Source organism: Phyllostomus discolor, chromosome 11 (assembly GCF_004126475.2).
Source record: "Phyllostomus discolor isolate MPI-MPIP mPhyDis1 chromosome 11, mPhyDis1.pri.v3, whole genome shotgun sequence".
In the NCBI taxonomy this organism is placed as follows: Eukaryota; Metazoa; Chordata; class Mammalia; order Chiroptera; family Phyllostomidae; genus Phyllostomus; species Phyllostomus discolor.
The window spans coordinates 94,377,950-94,398,619 of NC_040913.2; the positions used below are offsets into that span (position 1 = coordinate 94,377,950).

General features: G+C 58.4%; 1 protein-coding gene across 1 annotated transcript in view; it reads left to right on the top strand.

Annotated features, from left to right (window-relative positions):
* Positions 1-20,670, top strand: part of LOC114508849 (CUB and sushi domain-containing protein 1) — a 416,019-nt gene that overhangs the window by 285,828 nt on the left and 109,521 nt on the right. Inside the window, exons 27-33 of the mRNA XM_036011116.1 lie at positions 4,287-4,489; positions 5,280-5,471; positions 10,541-10,679; positions 11,969-12,156; positions 15,974-16,168; positions 17,732-17,848; positions 20,325-20,438. Of these exons, the coding sequence (XP_035867009.1) occupies positions 4,287-4,489; positions 5,280-5,471; positions 10,541-10,679; positions 11,969-12,156; positions 15,974-16,168; positions 17,732-17,848; positions 20,325-20,438 (1,148 nt within the window). The remainder of the gene's footprint in view (positions 1-4,286; positions 4,490-5,279; positions 5,472-10,540; positions 10,680-11,968; positions 12,157-15,973; positions 16,169-17,731; positions 17,849-20,324; positions 20,439-20,670) is intronic.

The following is a 20,670-nucleotide window of genomic DNA, read 5'->3' on the forward strand; positions in this document are numbered from 1 at the left end:
CCCCTCCCTGCCCCCCACCTTAATCTTCTCCCGAGTGACCTTTCCAGGTCCACGCTCGCCTTCTCCCGCTCTCTGGGCCCCCGCCGACCTGCCCGCCGGGCTCCCTGCTGGGGCGTCACACCCTCCCTCCGGATCCCGCAGGCGGAGCCCTTGGGGGTTTATCTGTGGCGTCCACCTGCACACGCTCTGTGTCCGCACAGAGAAGCGCCCGCCCCTCTGGACCCGTCCTCCCCGGTTTCCCCCGCTGCCCCCCCCTCCAGCTCCCCCCTCTTCTCCCCACTGCCCGCCCCCAGCTCCCCCCTCTTCTCCCCACTGCCCGCCCCCAGCTCCCCCCTCTTCTGGGACTCAGCAGTGAACAGGCCAGCCCCCCAGCAGAAAGGCCCTCTTGCTATCCCGTCTGGAAGGCAGGGGTCCTCTTCCCTGGACACCACCCCCACCACCCCTCCCCCATGGCCCACCGCTCTCTGCCTCCTGAGCCCGGGCTCTGGGGTGTCCACGCCATGTGTCCAGAGGCCCAGGGCACCCCTCGGGTCCCCGGGCCGCCATCCCCCCATGCTGCCCTGGTCCCTGCTTCTCGGGACCTCTTCTCCGGAAGCCTTCCCTCCCCACTCCGCCAGCGCCCGCCCCGCTGCCCCTCCCTGTCGCCAGCCTGCCGACCGAGGGTCCTGCACGGGCACGGGCACCCTCGTCCACCACCCCCACCCTGGGGGGCTTACGCTTTTTTTTTAAAGATTTTACCTATTTATTTTTAGAGAGGGAAGGGAAGGAGAGAGAGAAAGAGAGAAACATCCATGTGCGGTTGCTGGGGGCCGTGGCCTGCAACCCAGGCATGTGCCCTGACTGGGAATCGAACCTGCGATGCTTTGGTTCGCAGCCTGCGCTCAGTCCACTGAGCTACGCCTGCCAGGCAGCCTTACGCTTCTTCATTAAAAAGTCATTTTAGCCCCGGGCTGGGTGGCTCAGTCGGTTGGAGCGTCATCCCGAGCACCAGAGGGCTGTGGCTTCACCCCACCCCCGGTCAGGGAACATGCCCAGGCTGCAGGTTCGATCCCTGGTGGGGGCACAAAGGGAGGGGGGGGGACAGCTGAGCGATCTGTGTTTCTCTGTCGCATGATGCCTCTCGCTCCGAGTTTTGTTGGGGTCCTGAGACTTTTTCCAAAGCAGCACAACTCGGGGCAGCAGGTGTGTGTGTGTGTGTGTGCGTGTGTGTGTGCGTGTGGGTAGGCTTCTCGCTGACCTGTGACATGCGTGTGCACGGCCCGTGCTCCGAACAGCAGCCCGCGTGACCAGGACCGGGGCGCCCTCTGGGCTCCGCCCACAGCCCGTCTCCTTGACGACGACCCCGGCCCTGGCTTCTGGGCGGTGGGCCGCTTTGAACGTCCATCTCCTGAGTGGAGCTGTGCCGTGAGGTCAGTTCCGCGTCTTGGTTCCCGCGGCCGCACTCCCAGTGACAATCAGCCTGTAGGGGCGCCCGGGCTATCCCCGGGGGAACGCACCGGTCCCTGCCGGGCGCGGATGGACGCGCGGACACTTGAGTCCACTCTGGGGACGCTGCAGACTGCAGACGGTGCTGCCGGCTCCGGGTTCGAGAGTCACGCGGAGAAGGCGTGCGTTCCTCTCGGGCACACACCCAGCACGTCGGGAGCTGCGGGTGGTGGCGGGCCCTTCCTCGGGCCACGGCGGGTGCTGTCGCAGCGTCCCAGGCGCCGGCCCCGGGCGCACGCCCATCACAGTGCCGGCGATTTTCGGGTGCCACCTCCCAATGGCACGTGGCCTGGGCTGCTGTCTCCCTGTGAGCCGCGCGGGTGGGCGGGGTCCGCGAGTTTCTGGTGACTGACCCCCGCCGGCGCCCCCTGCAGGCTGACTGGCCTGGGACCATCCCCTCTGACGAACTGTGTTGCCTGCACTGGGCTGTCTTGCGCTTTTGACTTGCGCAAAAGTTTTGCACACCTGTGTGCAGTCTTTTGTGGGTTATATACAACACTTGTAACACTTACATATAATAAATAACACACAAAATATAAGAATATAGAACATCTTATACGCTGCAGTCAGCCATTCAGTCTCAGATGCACGCAGACTCTTAATTTCAGTGAGTCCAACTTATTTTGATACATTTTCTTTTACAGTTTATGGGCCTCTTATTGGCACTTATATTAGGTAACACCAAATGTTTTGTTGAGAATGTTCTGAGTGTTTTTCTGTCCAGATTTTAAAAAAAAGCAAACAACTCTTGCCTGCCCAAAGTTGTAGCAATATTATCTTAGGTTTGTTTTTTTTAATAGAAGATTTATTTTTCCTTCTTCATCTATGTTTCCAATCCATCTGGAAGTAACTTTTGTGTGTGATATGAGGAAGAGTCAAGGAATCTTGTTTTGTCCAGGGTAAAGTGTCATTGTCCATTCATTGAAGAGTCCGTTTTCTCTGCACTACCCTCTGACCTTTCCCAGAGAGAATTCCATATACTTCGTGGATCGATTTGTCCATCCGGCCTGGTGTCCTTCTATATTTATTACTTAATCACTTTCCCACGAGTCCTGGAACCCCGTACCATGATGCTCCAGCGCTGATCTTTCCCACCGGGCTGCCAGGGCCGTTCTCGGCCCCTTGCGTTTCCCTGTGCATGTCACAGACACTCGTTACTTTCTGCAGAAGGAACTGCCGGGGTTTCTGCTGGAGCCGCGCTGCTCCAGTGGGTGAATCTGAGGAAAACTGACACCGATGCACTGGCAGGCCCCTGGCCGGTGCATCGTCCGGTTTCTGAGGCCTTACGCAGTTTGTCTCGACATTGCGTGTGGTTTTCCGGGCGGAGGACTCGGATGCCACGGAATTACTCTTCACTGCTGTATGCTTCCTGACAACAATGCAAATAGTCCTTTTCGTTCCATCTCCTGTTTGTGGCTGCCCCCAACGTGACACTTTTCAGGGTGGAGGGAGTTCACATAATGCCGAGTGTAGAAAGCAGCTGGGAAATGAGACCAGCACACACCAGAATGACATCCATTATGTGTGATTATTGTGAGACACACACACACGAGGCCTGCACCCCGCGTGGGGAGAGCAGGAGGGCACGTCGGTCTGAACATCGTGAAAACACGAGTGGGACTGCCCCTCTCCGTTTTGGGGGGCGGGTGGCAGGGAGGGCAGAGGGCTCAGTGGGGAGGGGTCTGGCTGTACCTGCAGGACTTTATTCTTTAGAAGGATCTGAAGCAGACCGGGTGGAGTGTTAGCGCGCGGGGGGGTGGGGGGGGGACGCGGCTTGTGTGTGCTGCACTCTGCTCTTCTCTCCATAGTGAAAAGATTTCACGTTGAACATTTTAAAGTAAATTGTCTATTCTATACTTTATGCAGGGCAAGATAGGTATTTTTGAATACGTAATGCACACAAAATAGCCAGTTAAGGTTTGTGTACAGGTTTCTGTATGCCGCCTACCCTGATTTTTTAATCTCCCTTACGACTTTGTGCGCGGAGCAGTAAATAAAAAACCTAGAAATCGGCACACGCAGGAAGTGCAGGTCTGGGCTGGTGCCTCGGCTCCCCCCGCCCCATCTACTCCGGTTGCCGTGAACAGGCCCCGAGGCCCGCTGCCTCCTCCGGCAAGGCGCTTCCTGAGCCGGAGATCTCTACGTTGCTCCAGAAAATATCTGCAAATCTAATAACAGTGGTTTAAATTTCATAGAGGAAGGAGTGTATATTACACATCGCCTCCTCTCACGTTCCGTGAAGGGAAGCGCTGGCAGTTTACATTTCCTCCTGGCATCGGTATTTCAAGTAACTGCATTTTTCCGAAAGCGGAATTGATAGAAGCAAATGCAACACGAGGTCCCATCAGAGAGGCGGGCGGGCGCAGCCTGTCCCGCAGGGCCGCCTCCGCCTTCTCTCCGGCGCGCACGCTGCCACCTCGTGGGCGTCGCGAGAACAACAGCGGCGCACAGGTAAAGCCTGCCCCTGCGAACCTACAGCAAAGCCCCGCCACACTCGACCTGGAGGTGTGCGCCGGGAAAGCTTTGCACGAGGAAGGAGCTGGCAGCCTCCAAAGGCACTGTTTCACCCCTGGAAGGGGCTCAGCGCAGGCCTCGGTAGGTGGTCTCTGCGGAAGGCGGTGTCCCCTCCGCTTGCGCAGGTGCGCTGAGGGCACTGCGGCTTGGCCCCACCCACGGGTCAGGTCACGGACAGGTGCTCGTGGGCGGGGTTAAGCCAGCGCCACGAGCCCGTGTGCCGGCGTGCGCTTCGGCGTCCTCGCGGGGACGTGAGGTGACCCTCGCGAGCCGCGCTCTCTCCGCAGCCTGCACTTCATCGTGTTCGACACGGAGACCAACCACGACATCCTGAAGGTGTGGGACGGGCCCCTGGAGAGCCACGTGCTGCTGCAGGAGTGGAGCGGCTCCGCGCTGCCCGGCGACATCCACAGCACCTTCAACTCGCTCACGCTGCAGTTCGACAGCGACTTCTTCATCAGCAAGTCCGGCTTCTCCGTGCAGTTCTCCAGTAAGTGCGCCCGCCCCGCCCCCATGGCACGCCCCTCGCTGTGCCCCGCCCCTGCCCGGTGCCTGCCTCGCCCCGCCCCATCCAGAGCCATGCCCTGCCCCCCCCCAGCCTGGGTGTCACAGCCAGAAGACACTTTTTTCTTTTTTTTAAGATTATATTTATTGATTTTTACAGAGGGAAGCGAGGGAGATAGAGAGAGAAACATCAGTGTGTGGTTGCTGGGGGCCATGGCCTGCAACCCAGGCACGTGCCCTGACTGGGAATCGAACCTGCGACACTTTGGCTCGCAGCTTGTGCTCAGTCCACAGGGCTAGAAGACACTTTCTTAGGGTACTTCCCCGTTAATCCGCAATTCCAGCACTTGCCTTCATCCCACATCCCTCGCCCACTGCCTTCACTGTCCGGCTAAAAGCCTCTGCGGAGCCCCAAGCCGGGCTGGTTCTTTCGGCGCTGTCGTGGTTTTCCTTTGGACAAACCGCTTCTGTCTGAGCCAGCACGGAGCACTGCCCCAGGGGTTCCCGAAGCAAACAAAGCGGGAAACTCAGAACCCAGGAGGCAAAGCCCACCCCCAACTGCGCCTCTGCGAGCGCGAAGATGGGCAGAGTGATGGCGGGGGCGGGGGGTGATGTGCGAGTTCCCTTGTCACCCAGGGTTATCTGGGTGACAACCCCCTCCTAGGAGTTCCCACGAGGACGGATGACTCGCGACGCTGGCCGAGAGTGCCAGGCCTCCGTGAGCGTGGACGGGCCCCTTCCCGATCACAGGGCCTGTCCTTGTCTCGTCCCTGCAGCCTCAGTGGCGTCCACCTGCAACGACCCGGGCGTGCCCCAGAACGGCACCCGGTACGGCGACAGCCGGGAGCCCGGGGACACGGTCACCTTCCAGTGCGACCCCGGGTATCAGCTCCAAGGGCAGGAGAGGATCACGTGTGTGCAGCTCAACACCCGCTTCTTCTGGCAGCCGGACCCGCCCACCTGCAGAGGTACCGAGCCGGGGAGCAGGGGGTCCCCCAGCTGGGGGTGGGCGCGAGCTCTCAGTAACCCTGCCTGGCAACTGTGCGGTCGCTCCGGGGCTCTCCCGTGTGCTCGGCGGGGCCTCTGAGCCTGTCTCGACACTTTATTGTAACCCTTTAAACTTCATTAGGTGAAATAAAGGAAGCAGTCGACTTAATATACAGTAATTGACATTTATCTAACACTCCCCGTCCTTAACTAATCCTATAAAAATAAGGATCGATCAAATTACTGTAATGTAAAGTTTTCGGAGGCTAAGAAGGCATCAGCCTACTATCGATTTTCTCATATTTAATATTCAAGCTTGCCTGTAGGCAAAACCCACTCAGGAGACAGTGCTTTCTCCTTTCGGGTGGTTTTCCTATAACGGTTCGAGTTTTAATAGAATTCTGAACACGGGAGCTGGGCTGCTTTCGTCAAAATGAAGATAAAAGGGAAAGTTGTGTCTGAAGTTCACCAGAGTTTGCACAGAGTGACCTTATTAAGAGGGCGACGCTTGGTTTTGCAGACTCTAATTTGAATAATGATCCCAGGTCTTCTGTCGGAAGCACGTTTTCAAGCCAGTGCACATTTTGCTATAAAACAGTAATCTTAGGTAGACTGTCCCTTCATCCAGTTAAGTATTTTACCATACATACCTACTTGGAGTATTTTATCTCAATTTCACAAAGAAACGCCAGCAAACTTAGTTGCCCTCATGCACTGTCACAGTCGAGTCTGTGTTTCTCTAAAACGTCTGGCGTGTGCAAGGTCTAATCTGTGAACAGGGTACGCAACAACAGAATGGGAGGTGCGTGGTGGATGGCCGTCCTGCGCTGGGCGCCCTGGGTGGGTTCATGACCCTGACCTGGGCCGGGGTCCTCACGGACACAGCCGTGGAGAAGTGCTCTGTCTCCCGAGGGGCTGAGACTGAGGCTCGAGGCCCCTGGCCTGTCACGGGGGCTCAAGGGACCCCCGGGCAGAGGGGCAGGGGGCAGGGACCATGCGCTCCTCCTGTCCACTCAGCCCCGGCAGGGACAACCGTGTCTGCTCCTTTAAGGCTTGGCGCCGCGTCCTCAGGGCAGGCCTGCCTCGGGCACCGCGTTCCCCGCCGAGTCGCGGGGAGACCGGACGGGCGTCTGCGTGCTCCTGTGTTAACGTGCGGTGATTACCTGCACAGGCGGCCATCCTCGCAGACCCTCGCCCTGCTTTTCAAGGAGGACCGGCCCGTCGTAATCCCCATTTTGCATGACTTTCAGCTCCCGGAGAAGGACATCTCAAATCAACGCCACTAACCGTTAATGTCTGTAAAGTGGCTTCCCCGTTGACATTGCTCGAAACACGTAGGTGTAAAATTGGCCGTCTTCCCCACTGAGCTGCCGGCTTTTCCTGTCCCTCCCCGGGTGAGCTGATTCTGGCTGGAGACGAGGTAACCTGTCCTCCCCACCGGAAACAGCTCCCACGCCTGCGGTCCTCAGTGTCAGGCCAAGGACGAGCTGCCGTCACTTGCAGGCAACTGGCTATGGGGATGTGGGCGAGCCGACCTGCCCCCCCACACACACACGGGGTCACGTCACAGAGAGGCAGCGCCCTGGGGAGCAGGCGAGCGCTGGTTTTTCATCAAATTGCGGACACGTCCCCCCAGGAGCGTGGGCCCTGGCCTCGGGAAGGACCCGGCCCACCGGGGTCCGGCTGACGGAGACGCAGCACTCCCGGGAACCCCGTGCTGCTGACCGGAGACACTCTGATTGCCTCCCGCTGCCCCCTGGTTCAACACGTGCCTGTTTCACGAAGGAGCTCCGCGAGCCGCGGTTGGGAGAAGGAGGAAAACGCTGCGCTCTTGGCGCCCAGAGGCCGCTCCCGTGAACCCGAACTTGCCCCAGGAGACTTCCTGATTACCTCGCGCCCAGATCGTCTGTGTTGAGCGCGTTCGGACTGGCCGCGTCCTGGTCGATTATTCCGTAAACTGCGCGTTCTCCGCACCGGCGCACAGGGAGCGTTTCCGTAACGCCCCGAGTTCGCGACCCCAGGGCGCCGTCCCCGCGCAGGCCCGGGCGGCCCCACGCCGACACCGCAGCCCCTCCTTGGGGTGCGGGTTGTGCCCCCCAGGCTCCTCTGCTCTGCGGCAGCCGCACTCCCGTGGGAAAGCGCCCACGGTTCCCTTTACAAGTGGCGCGTTCCTGCAGACTTCCGTGCTTCTGGGGCTTGAGAACCGTTTTCTCGAGACTCAGGTGGGTCACACCAGTTTGCTCCAGCAGCTGCCGCGGGGGAGCGTTTACTTCTGACGGAGGAAGAGGATGGAGGAGGCTGCTCAGTCCTGTCGCTGCACGGGAGCAGAGCAACGCGGCGCCCCCTGGCTGTTGCCACGGGGATTTTAAACCACCAGCGAGATCCGGCCGGTGCTGACCTCGCGCTCTTCCCGGGCCTCTGCCGTGTTCTTCCCCGATTCGCCGGCTCGTTGGTTTCTGTTTCCCTTGTGTCGTGAGTGCACCCCCCCCCTCCTGTTCGCCGGCTCTCTCCCTCTCTCTCCGCCTTACCGAATCTCTCAACCTTTCACCCCTCTGTGTGCGTCACGCATGGTTCCACCAGCTTGTCACCCGTGAATCTGCCTTCTCGTTCGCTCGGATGCGCCGCTTTCCCCCACTTCCCGGAGGGGCCCGCGTGGAGACGCCCTCTCCCGGCATTTTCGGCCAAGAGGTGGAAGACCGCCTCTCCCGCCCAGGGACCGCCACCACCCCCGGCTCCGAGCAGAGCGCCCTGGAAAGTCGGACAGAGCCCGCGGTCCCCGTCCCCACGTCCCCACCGGCAAGGCTCGGACCAGCAGAGCCGGGCCCCACGCTCGCAGAAACTCACTCGGGGGCCGCGTGCTGCTCCGGGCGGCCGGGCGGGCACCTCGAGACTGTTTGTTCCAGTTGATGGTTCAGAGTGCGAGGTGCCTCGAGGCGGAGACGTCGGCGCGCCTCAGTGAAGGGTCCCGCCCGGTCTATGCCGGGCGAAGTCCTCCGCCTGCCCGCGGGGGCCGGGGCTTTGAACACCAGACAGTGGATTGACGTGGGTCTGTGGACTGTTTCCGCACCTGCTGCTTCCCCCGCAGAATTCCCTGGAGGGGCTGTGTGGCATTTTGGACCAAACTCCAGTCCTACCCAAAACAACGCACAGCTCTCTGATTAAAACCTAACGGAGCCGAAGGAGAGAGGACCCGCCCGGAAGGGGGACGAATAAGACAGCACCGGGTCTTTCCACTCGAAGTCTGAAGTAACCTCCCCCAGGACGCCTCCCCCTGCCCCCCAGGGTGCAGGCGGGCAGACCCCCTTCTGTCTTCCGCATCCGCCCTGGGGGCTCATCCCTGAACTCCCCCGCCTGTGCTGCCCTGTAGCCAGGGCCCCCAGACCTGCCGTTTTTCATCTCCCACAACCCGTGCAGCAGGGCCATCTCTGATCCCTGGCTGGTCCCTCCTCCTCCAGCTCAGCTGCTCCCCCCCAGACCCCCCCCCCAGGCCCCTCAGTTGCGCTATCAGCGCTCACTGGGTCCTGGGAGGGCCCATCAGGCCGTCCTTCCCACGCAATCCACTACGGTGACGCCGCGGCCCAGGAGAATGTGGGTGACTGTTGCATCATAATGCTCCCGAGTGTCTGTCTGAAGAATTTATTATAAATATTTCCTAAGCGGAGTTCGCCTGTGACGGGACTAAAATTACAACAAAAACACCGGAATTTGTTATCATTCTTCTCGTGGAAAATTAAGTTTTCAGGGATGTTAAGTGACTATATGAAGTTACATCCATCACAGAAAATTGCCAAATATGCTACCTTCACCTTATTTACAAGAAAGTCATTTTCGTGTGTGTATAGGAAAAGGCCTCCCATCGGGGGGTGCTGTTCCCTACTAATATTTCTTCTAAGTGAATATACGATCAATAATGTAAGACTGGATGTAGCTCGGAGGAAATGCCATCACTTAGTTGGGGTGGTTTCTAAAACCACCGGGCGACAAACACGGTGTCAGTACAAGGGACAGAGAGTGAGGCTGGCACATCCACGCAGGCACCGCACACCTATGCGATTTGCAGTGTTTTCGCACCTTCCACCTGGCCGAAGCTGTCGCAGAAACCCCGTCTAGGACGTGAAACCGCCTCCCACACTTCCCACTTCAACACCAAAAACTGGCTTGCCTACTAATAACACTGCGCTGGGTAATCATCACCCCCCTCGTGTACACAGTAATGGGAGCGCGTTCCACTAAAACGGAACGACTGGAAACCCACCCAATTTGTGTCTGCAACACTTCTTTCTGGGGGTGGGCAAGGGCAGGTTCACTGGTGAATAATAACACGAGAATAAACTCCCTTTTGCACACTCAACACTGTGAACCTACTTCTGCCCACCCCAGCGCACCCAGTGCTGTGACCAAGTGTCACTTCCAGAGGTCTTCATCCCCACTCCACCGCTCCGTGGACATGTGTGCTGGGGAGTCGGTCACCAACGCCATGTCCGTGCGTCACGGGAAACTTGGGGAACGTGACAAGCCCCCCAGGCACCAGCCGCCGTGAGGAGTACTTGGGCCCGCCCACCCGTGTCTGCCCTTCAACCGCACTGCCTGCGGCCTGAGTGCTGAGCGCCCTCACGGCTGGGCTGAGCATCAGGGCAAAGAGTGAGCAGAGGCGGTGGGGCCATGGGCTGCTTCCCAGGGCTGGCAGGCAGCAGCGCGCGTGGGACCACAGGAGAAATGGGAAACTAGTGTGCAGGGCCACAAGGCGCGTCCGTGGGGGTTGGCGTCCCTGCCCGAGTCTCTTCTCTGTGACTCTGCGGTGTGGCTCACAGACTTGCAGGGTGACTAGATAACCTGCTGGTTTTAAGAAAGGAAAGTTCGAGATGACAGCGAGAAAGATCACTCGTCGGTTGTTTGAAAACCCTCCCTGAAAGGGGGGAGGGGCATTATGTCAAGTGTCTTCACCGGGCGAGGGTCCTACCATTTCCCCTGGGTCACCGTTCCCAGGGGGTGTCCTTCCGTTCCCGCTGACCGTGCTCCTTTCTCTCCCGGTTGTCCCCCTCTGCGGCAGCTGCGTGCGGAGGGAACCTGACCGGCCCGGCGGGCGTCATCCTGTCGCCCAACTACCCGCAGCCGTACCCCCCCGGCAAGGAGTGCGACTGGACCATCACCGTGAACCCGGACTTCGTCATCGCCCTGATATTCAAAAGGTACCGTCGTCCCCCGAGCGGCACGTCTTTTCGGCAGGACAGCGAATGTCCGCCCTAAGGCTGCCTCCCCCCCTCCCCACCCCGGGGCTGTCCGCTCTTGCATCCAGCGCAGCGCGGCTCCCGAGTCGGAGGGCGGCGGCCTGGGCCGCGGAGCGGCACCCGAGCCAGCAGTCTCTCCCGGGGGCCGCCCCGCGTGCTGCGTGCGCGCGCCCGCGACCAGGTGGGCACCGCCTCCAAACTGCGTCCCGCACGCCTCGCGGTCCAGGCGAGAAGGTGTAAGACACTGGATACCCGTAGAAAGTGACCAGGACGTGGCACAGGTGTTCGTCCCGCAGTTCCTCATCAGCCTCAGCTCTCCCCGGAGGAGCGAGCGCGGATTGAATTCCCTAGTGCGTCTCGTTCGCCCCTCCCCCCCCCCACGGGCAGCGCCCTGGGCACCAAAACTGTCACTGTCGGGACTTTGAAAACCGCCACCGTCCCCGCCCTTCGGTGGCTGTACAATCCGAGTTCCCAGATGTGCGTCTTAAAGAAAAAACATCGCGAACTCCTTCCTGCTAGAGGAGGTGATGGAGTTTTCAACACGGCGATTATTTCATAAAACTAAGTTCCGTGGAACGATCCCGTTGTAACTGCTGGGCGTGCATGGTAATCGCCTTTTTGGAAACTCCAAGCTCCTCTCCAGCCTGAGCGTCCGAAGGCCGAGCTTTGCGAGGCGCGGTTGTGGACGGTGAGGGTCCCTGAGGCCGCCCCCAGCGCGGGGGCCCAGCGACGCCGGTTGGTCGGGCAGGGGGCGAGCTCCGGTCCTCCCGATGCCGGCGTCAGGGCCCCCATTACATTCCCAAAGGGCAAGCAGTCACGGAGACCTTCCTTCAAAACTGTCAGAACAGCCAGTGCCGCCGACGGTGCATATTTCTTTCCCAAACTCAGTGTTCCCACGGTTACCGGCCACCGGTGCTAATTCCCCGGCCTGAGTCCGGGGAGGGGACGTCCTGTCTCTGTTACTGGGGCTCATTCCCCCGTCGGGGTCATCCGCATTAACCCGGTTCGGAATGCGAGAGTCACGCAGGCTCTGAGCAGCAGGTGTTACAGCTGAAACCGCTACTGTCAGTCCCGTTCTCACACTGTAATTACCTCTCCCGTTCGGACTGATGCAACCTTTACACCCGACACCGACGTTTGGGGCCGGAGGGCGGAGGGTGAGGGCGGGGGGCAGCGCGCCGGGTGCCTGACCCCTCCCCCCCCACATCCCCCCACCTCCCCCACCTCCCCCCCCACCCCCGTCTCCGCAGCTTCAACATGGAGCCCAGCTACGACTTCCTGCACGTGTACGAGGGCGCCGACTCCAACAGCCCGCTCATCGGCAGCTTCCAGGGCGCCCAGGCCCCCGACCGGATCGAGAGCAGCGGCAACAGCCTCTTCCTGGCCTTCCGCAGCGACGCCTCCGTGGGCCTGTCGGGCTTCGCCATCGAGTTCAAAGGTACCGGGACCGGCGCCGGCGGGGCGGGCAGCCCCGTGGGGCTCGCGTGCGCTGTTCGCGTCCTTGTGCGGAGCCTCGCCGCCTGCGTCAGGGCTGACACTCGGACATCCGCCCGTCCGTCCGTCTGGGGCAGGGGGTGCGCCCTGGGTGGGGGTGGAAACCCAGACCCATGTCCCCCCCCCCCCCCGCGCTGAGGGAGAGCAGACGGGGATCGGTTCCCCAGACCCGCGGTCGCTTACACACAACGGTCCGTGCAGCGGCGGAGCACAAGGTTTGCGGATGGTCTCCGGGTGTGCTTCCGCGGCTTCCCCTGTGTGTCTTCGGGTCGACTGCATCAACGGGCATCGGCCACCTTGGCCTCTGCTCAGTGTCTGTCCCTGTGAAACACCCTGGGCGCGGGGTGGTGAGGGCTCCGGCCGGCACGGCTGGCTCCCCGGTCACCGGACGCCCCGGGACCCGCCTGGCCCTGCCAGGCCACACCCAGCGGCAGCACACAGACCAGTGCCCACAGAATGCCCCCTACCTGAGCGTCTTGCTCTTAAATCCATGGAAGCAGATCATTCCTGCTCCAACCCGTTTCTCGTGTGGACAGAGAAAAGGCAAAGAATCAGAGAAACAGACTTAACAACATACCAGTTCATCGTCCTGAGCGCTTTACTGAAAATAACACCACTGTGTGCTTTCACTGAAACTCTAGAGTGAGTTACCAGTTGTTACACAGTTAAAATACATGTTCCATCTCTCTTAACTCTTCAACAGGCTTGTCTTTCTCTGTCTGGTGTTAAGTAGGAAATTGACCTATTTCCCCCCAAACAGCAAAATCTATGAACGTGTGGACCCTTATGAAAAGGCACCGGGAAAACACACATGACCAGCAGTCGGAGGGTCCTGGGCACAGGGTCTGCGGGCATCCGTGAGCTAGAGCGAGAGCACTGCCCGAGGGGGCGTGTCCTCACACAGCTTCTGCACGAACAAGGGTCCCCTGACGTGTGTCCCCCCGACAACACCGCCCGGAACGAGGGAAGAAAAGGAAGGGTGCACCTCATCTGCACGTGGGGACGCGCTGTGACCCTGCCTGCCAGCCCAGTGCCCTCGTGGATGAGGGCACGAGGGCTCCCCAGCCTCACGCGTGGACAGGAGGAAGAGCCACCCCTCTGTCTGTGGCCCTTCTTTTCCTGGCCAGGGAGCCATCCAGTCAGGGGCCACAGCCCTTCACGGTTTACAGCGGCCCCCCGCCCCGGGGGCGTCTGCGCCCAAACAGGATCTGCGGAGAGCGAGGAGGCACCTCGGTGGTGAGGTGGTGACGATGGTTCTCGTCCAGCAGGGACGGGCCCCTGCAGGTCCGGGGACAACATCGGGGCCCAGTCTGGTCACCACAGGACACCGACGGAGCCTCAGGCGCCCCTGCCCAGCGAGGATCAGGGGGCCTGGCACAGTCACCCCCCTGGGCCCCTGTCCTGCCCCCCGAGGGGTCCCGAAGCGGCAGGGATGTGAACACCAGTGAAACACGCCACGTTGTGAAGTCATCTCGTTAGCAAGGGTGACAGGCTGTGAGAAAGACGCCCCCGAGATTCATCACCGGGCACCCTGCAGGGGCTCCTGGGTGAATGGCGCGGGAGGCTCAGACGAGGTTCATTTCTGGGCGAGTTAAACACCTGCCGTCGGCGACTGAACTCAGCGACACGGACCAGAAGACGGTGTAGGTGGGACTCGACCCAACAGAAGGTTGAACCAGAGGTTGATCACAAAGTAGATGATGACCCACAAGGCTGACGGGGGGACAGCCACGGACCTCGGGCGTCTGCCGAGAACTCTTCGCTCTTCTAAGAGAGAGACGAACGTGCCGACAAGCACATGGATTGCCAGGTGCTCCGAGCATCCTGCGGGCCACAGCAAGGACCCCAGCCCACTCTGGGGGCAGCTGTGTCCCTCTGTCCCTTCACAGTGAAGGGAGTATCCCGGGTCCTCTAGGGGCTTGGAGGCAGCGACGGAGAATCGTCAGACTGCCACCTCCCTTGAAATAGCCACGTCGGTTTGCAGTGAAGCGACTGGAGAGACCCCACACAAACCCACCGACAGCCAAGACACGGAGCCCGCAGAGGGCGTCGCGTTGTTGTGCCTGAGCATGTCCCTGTACATGCGGTCATGGAACTGATATGACCTGTTGGTCCATGTAATTTATTCTGTGGCATGATCTCCGCATACCTCACCATCATCATAAGTATACGTAAATACTTATGGGTGCACATTGCGTGCATTTGTGTACTGTGGTTAGCACAAACACATGAAAGTATGTATTATGCAGTATTTATATATGTTGCATTTTAACCACAGCACGCAAGCAAATGGTGTGATGGGCTCATGTTTGCCCGTGGGCATTGGAATATGCTAACGGAAGAGCCGGCACTGGCTGAGGATACTCTGCCCAGCTGGACACTGACACGCAGATGGTCACAGATAAGATGGGAAGCAGGTCTGCTTCTCCTCCCGTGGGCCCGCCCCAAGTCTGGGCTGTTTCCCCTTCTCTGCATTATCCGGTCCTGGAGGGGGTGCAGTGGAAGGTTCTCCAAGCTACTGCGGGTCGCCTCCCGGGGCGGCCTCCGTCCGTCCCAGCGAACACGGTCCACGTGGATCACTGTGAAAAAATGAAATAACACCCTGCCCCCACGTACACTTTCAGGAGGTACTGAGACGTAGGCAGCCACTGAGTTGTCCACTGGGATGGGCACGCGGAAGCTTCCTACAGGGGTGAGGCCCAGAGGAAAGAGCAGAAACTTTTTATTTCACCCACTAGAGTTTTCCTCACACCCACATTGGAATCACCAACCCCACCCTCACATATACTTCATTAACTAACACACGAAGAGGAGCATTTCGGGGAACGTGTGTCGATCTCACAGAGACCAGAAATTCGCTGGCACCGGCTCCCCATGTGGCGAGGGGCTTCGCCGACGGAGCGAGGGATGTGGAGAAGCAGCAACAAAACGCAGTTCGCATGATGAGACTCCGTGCAACCTGGGGACACGGATGTCCTTTCCGTGCGGAGATGTTTGGGGAGGCCTGTTGAAACAGGCCACTGAACACATTAAGTCTGCCGAGGGGGAGCTGGATTTGACTACACCGCAACAAGACTGAGAAAAAATGAAGACGATTTTTAATTTATATTTGGGAAAACAGAGGTTCCTGGTAACTGTCTGTCCTCTTGAATGGATCCACAGGTGGACAGTCGCCCCAGTGTTTTTCCTGAAAGTTACGTGATTTTTCTGGAGTTTGTTCAGAAAAGGAATAGATGTATAAAAATATATCCAGATGAAAGTAATGCAATAGCAATTCTGTAGGGAATGTAGTTTGAAAACTTTAGAGATACAATTTTATTAAGAGTTTTTCCTATTTTCTAGGACATTTCATTATTAATTTTTAAGTATGTTTTAGTGATCATGCTATTCCAGTTGTCCCATTTTTTTCTCCCCTTTCTCCCCCTCCACCCTGCACCCCGCTCCCGCCGGCATTCCCCCTCCTTAGTTCACGTCCATGGGTCAATCCTACATACAAGTTCTTTGGCTTCTCCATTCCCTACACTGATCTTAATTTGGTAATTAGTAACTTGCTAGTTATTGCTAGTGGGTGCAACTATTAACTTGATAACTAATGAACAACCTGGTCATCAGCCAACTGATAAACATTTGTTGAGCGCTCCTCAAATGTTGGGCCCCATCCCAGGCGCTAAAACAGTGAATAAATGGGCAACCAGGCGACCGAGCACGCACGAAAGTCGAGATGTCGTGTCTCACGGAGCTCACGCCCGTTCCTTCCGCAGAGAAACCGCGGGAGGCCTGTTTTGACCCGGGAAACATCATGAACGGGACGAGAGTGGGCGCCGACTTCAAACTGGGCTCCACCGTGACCTACCAGTGTGACCCTGGCTACACCATCGCGGACCCCTCGTCCATCACCTGCGTGATCGGGGCCGACGGGAAGCCGGCCTGGGACCGCGTCCTGCCGTCCTGCAGCGGTAGGTGCCGGCGCGGGGGCCTGGCCTGCGAGTCCGAGCTCGTTTGCGGGCGGCGCCCCACTGCCCCCTGGAGGCCGCGGTGGGGATCGCTCAGAGCCAAGGTGGGTGGTACCTGTGCGGGGTCCCTCCGTCTTTCGTTTCCTTGGCCGGGCTCTGAGCCGTCCTCCCAGGCCCCGGGTCCTTGGCCACCGTCCGGTCGGCGGCTCCGTGGGCGGCGTCTGCGCGGACAAGCGTGCCCCAGCCGGGGACGCGCGGCGCGCACCCCTCGCCGTGCAGGCTGCACGCGGGGAAGGAGACGGCAAACCCGGGGCTGGCAGGACGCCGACCCCGAGGTCGTCCTGGGCTAAACGGAAACATTATTCCTCTGAAGCCACTAAAAAGTAACCGAAAACTCCTGCTTCTCTGTTCCTGTTACTGCTCACAGGTGAAATCTTGAAAATCACATTTTATGTGTGTGATTTACTCTCAGTATACATACACACATACACACATATAAAGGGAAATATATACGTATTGTATCCTTAAGTAGACAGTACATAAGTTATTCTTTAAGTATGTATACAGTATGTATACACATATACATATACAAAGGGAAGTGTACATGTGTCATATTTAAATCTGTATTAAACACATGCATGTCCACACATATGTGCATACCTATGTAAATAGTAGCATATGTATAAAAAGTAAAGTGATAAAGGAACTTTGTGAATTTGCAGCTCTGGACAGTGTGTTATGGTCACATTTAAACCACAGTTATGACGGCCAGTTTATGAATCGGTGCTTCTGTTGGTCTGTTTAATGAAAACATTGAACAATTATGAATGCAAGTTGTCATGTTAGGTGTTTTAGGAGGTTAGTAAAACATGCACATTTTATTTTCTGGGTTTCATGATGGAAAATGAAGACCCACACACTTGCACACTCACTTGCACACCCACACACACACACACACAGCTCTGTCTGTAATAATCACCCACCATCATATCTGCCCTAATTTTCTACGTTTTGGTCCCTTCAGCCTTAAATCAAACTTTTAGGGAGACCCCCGAAACATTGGTAATTTGCTCTTGAACCAAACCTATGAGATTGAAAGTTTAAATAACAGAAAATCTATAAAGAAAACTGTTTCCTCTAAGTCCCATAGCAACACAAAAACAGAAGAAAACTGAAACAATCTGTGCGTCTCTTACATTAACACAACAACGGGCACCATCCCCGGGGGCCTGTGAGACTTCCAGACAACTCAGAGGCCGGTCTGCACTGAGCCTGGTACTATTCTCAGTATTACTGTTGCTGGGGCTGTTTCCATTATTATTATTATTTTAGCACCTCGGGGCAAGGCCCTAGGACAGCATTCCATCCTCCTGCTACCTTAACTCACCTTTGTTCTGTCCTAGTGAAGAGTCGTCTCTCTCCCTCTTGCTTTGGGCAGCGAAGTGAATTTGGGCTCTCACACTCTGCTGAGTGTTTGGGTGACCCCTGGGTCCCTGTCGCCGCGGCCCCGGCCCCTGGCTGCCCGCCCGCATGGCAGGCACCTGACCCCGGCCGCTCCCCTTCCAGCTCCCTGCGGAGGCCAGTACTCGGGGTCGGAGGGCGTGGTGCTGTCGCCCAGCTACCCCCAGAACTACACGGCGGGCCAGGTGTGCCTCTACTCCATCACGGTGCCCGAGGAGTTCGGTAAGGCCTTCTTCGTGTGTGTGTGTGTGTGTGTGTGTGTGAACTCGCTGTCCGGTTCGTCGGGGTCCACTTGGCTGTCGCTTCACAACACGGGGTTCACTTCACTGTCACCCCCAGCTGTTGGCACAGTAAGCCCACGTGAAGACAAGCCAGGCAGAGGGGCAGGCTGCCCGGCTCGTCCCACCCAGGACCCAGCTCCGTTCTCCTACCTCTGGGGCCGAACGGCTCCCTTGTCCTCCCAGGATTCTGGCCCCAAATAATCGGAGAGAGAGGGAACAGGTCTGGCTTCCTCCTTACTCTGGCCACGAAGCACCTTTCCAGTGGGCCCTTTCTAGGACTGAGGGAGGGCCGGGGAGCCGCGTGGGTCAGGGACGTCATCATGTGACCGTGAGGGTCGTCCCCGGGTCGGGGAGCATGCCTGTGAGCAATCAGAGGTGAAGGGCCGGCCGAGCCCCGTCTGACCCTGGACACTGGGTGTCCTGACCTTCCCTCCTCGACTTCGCTTCCGACCGGAGCCTGAGCCAGCTTTCCTGGAGGGCTGTGTTCCCAGGAGGGTCTCCAGGGTGGCCCGCCCTCGGTGGGCTGGGCACTGGACAGGGGCATCTCCCCCTGCTCCGCTGGGCAGGACAGTGTCCCTTGTGCGGTCCCCCCTCCCGGAGCTGGCCAGAGAGGAGGTGTCATCGCCGTACCAACTAGCGCTTTTTTCCCACAGTAAAACCCAAACCTTCCATCATTTGGCTTTTGCTTCACATGCAAGTTAGCAGCCGCCCCCTCATAGCAATAAAGCCGATAAAGATTGTAATGTCAGGATCCATTTGAGGAAAAACATTTTTTAAAATTCAATTCCATGACAAGAACATCGATTGCTGGGCAAGAAAGTGGCTTATGGGAGAAGTCAAACAATTTCCGTGAAGTTCTGTTATTTATTATTTATTTTCTATCGTTTTAGTTTATTCCAAATTTTTATTGAGTTGGCGCAACACAATCATGATTTTTTCAGCAGAAAAACCCACACCCCCACCCTGCGCATTGATCTGGCTTTCCAATCTGAAATGCTCAGTCCCGTGAATGTGCAGGACGTTTTTGCTGAAAATCTATACTGTCTTAGCTTTTATTTTCCCGTATTTCCTCATTCTCTCTTGGGGAATGAAACAATTCAATGATTGTGGTCAGTGTCAAGATGAATGAAAAGTGGTCCATGCCCCAGAGGTGCCACCGAGTCCTGTGAGAGGGGGTGGCGGTCCCGGGGAAGTGGCAGCTAGGACAGGTCTTCAGGTGCCAGAAACATCCTCCGAGTTCACCCACAAGCCTCCCCGGAGCCCCCTTCCTAAAACAAAGACGGGCCACGCAGACCCCCGGTGAGCACTGCTCACCCCTGCCTTCGCCCCAGAGCGGACCCCGGGGTTCAGCCGGGCTGGCAGGATGAGACGGTGAAGGAGGAAACTGTGTAAGCGAGAGAGAACCTTGCAAACCTGGTGTCTCCTCCTCCTCGTGCTGCTTGTTGGGGAGCGCCCCATCCCTGGGAATGCCGCCCTTGCCCCGTGCGTGCACCCTTCCGTCCTCGTGTGCACCCGGTGCACACGTTCTGTCACACATGCACGGAACTTGAGTGTGCGATAGAACGTGTGCCACGTGCACCACTGAACACACACACAGGAGCCACAGGCCTCCAGCCCCCTTGTCGAGCCCACGCTCCCCCCAGTTCCCTCGCTGGAGTCCTGGCGTGCACGGTGGGTGTGCACGGTGGGTGTGCACGCCGCCGCACCCTGCTCAGAGTGGTGTGCGGGCTTTCAGCCAGAGACAGGCACGTAGGTGAGACTGCACTGCCCGTGGCTCGGGAATCAGCGCTAAACTGAGGGTGTCTGGGAACCCGGCAGGGCCTCCTCGATCAGGTGCGCGGTGGGAAAGTCTGTGGCTGGGGCACCCTCGGCAGACGTGTGTTCTTGCGACTTCACGACCGGGAGGGTGCACAAAACGTGGACAGTGATGACAAGAGACAGTGTCCACCCGTGTGGCTGAGTCCCACCCTTAACCTGCAAGGAACTCACAGGAGTTGGGTGTGAAAACGTTCAGAGCTTAAGAATCTCCAACCCCACACTGAATGAGTGTGCTTTCGAAACCAGGGGGTGTCCTGCTCCCCGAGCTGGCTCCCCGGGCCCTAGACTACATGGGGTGACTTCCGGGGGACACCCCCCCACCGCCGGGAAGCAGAATGAAAGGAAACCAGTGTTCGAACTGTACAGAGAACACCAACCCCGCTCCTTTCTTTAAGAACCGAAAGAGGAAGGAACAGAATCCAATAGTTTTAGCAACTGGAAGGTTTCAGAAAGCAGAGAAAAGCGGCTCATGGTTTGTTACGGGGGTCTTAGGCCCGTGACCGTTGGGGGGATCGAGTCAGTCTGCAGCTCACGCGGACTCCCCGCCCCCTCCTCCTCTGAGCCTGTCTGCCTCCTCCCCCCCCCCCCCCCCCCCCCAGTGGTGTTCGGGCAGTTCGCCTACTTCCAGACGGCGCTGAGCGACGTGGCCGAGCTGTTCGACGGGGCCCGCCCGCAGGCCAGGCTGCTGAGCTCGCTGTCCGGCTCGCACTCCGGTAAGGCTCCCGAGCCTTCCGTCCCCGTCCCCGCTGCGCCTGGGCCGCGCGAGCAAGGAAGCTCTAACTAGTGTGTGTTGGTCCCGGGTGGGGGAGGGGGGGAAACTCAACGACCTTTGCACGTGCTTGTTTAGTACAGTCTCACCTTGGAGATAGAGGTTCAAGTGCACTTCCAGCCCGTGTGCACAGGCCGCCTGCCTCTGTCACGGTACTCACCAAGGTGACGGAGAAG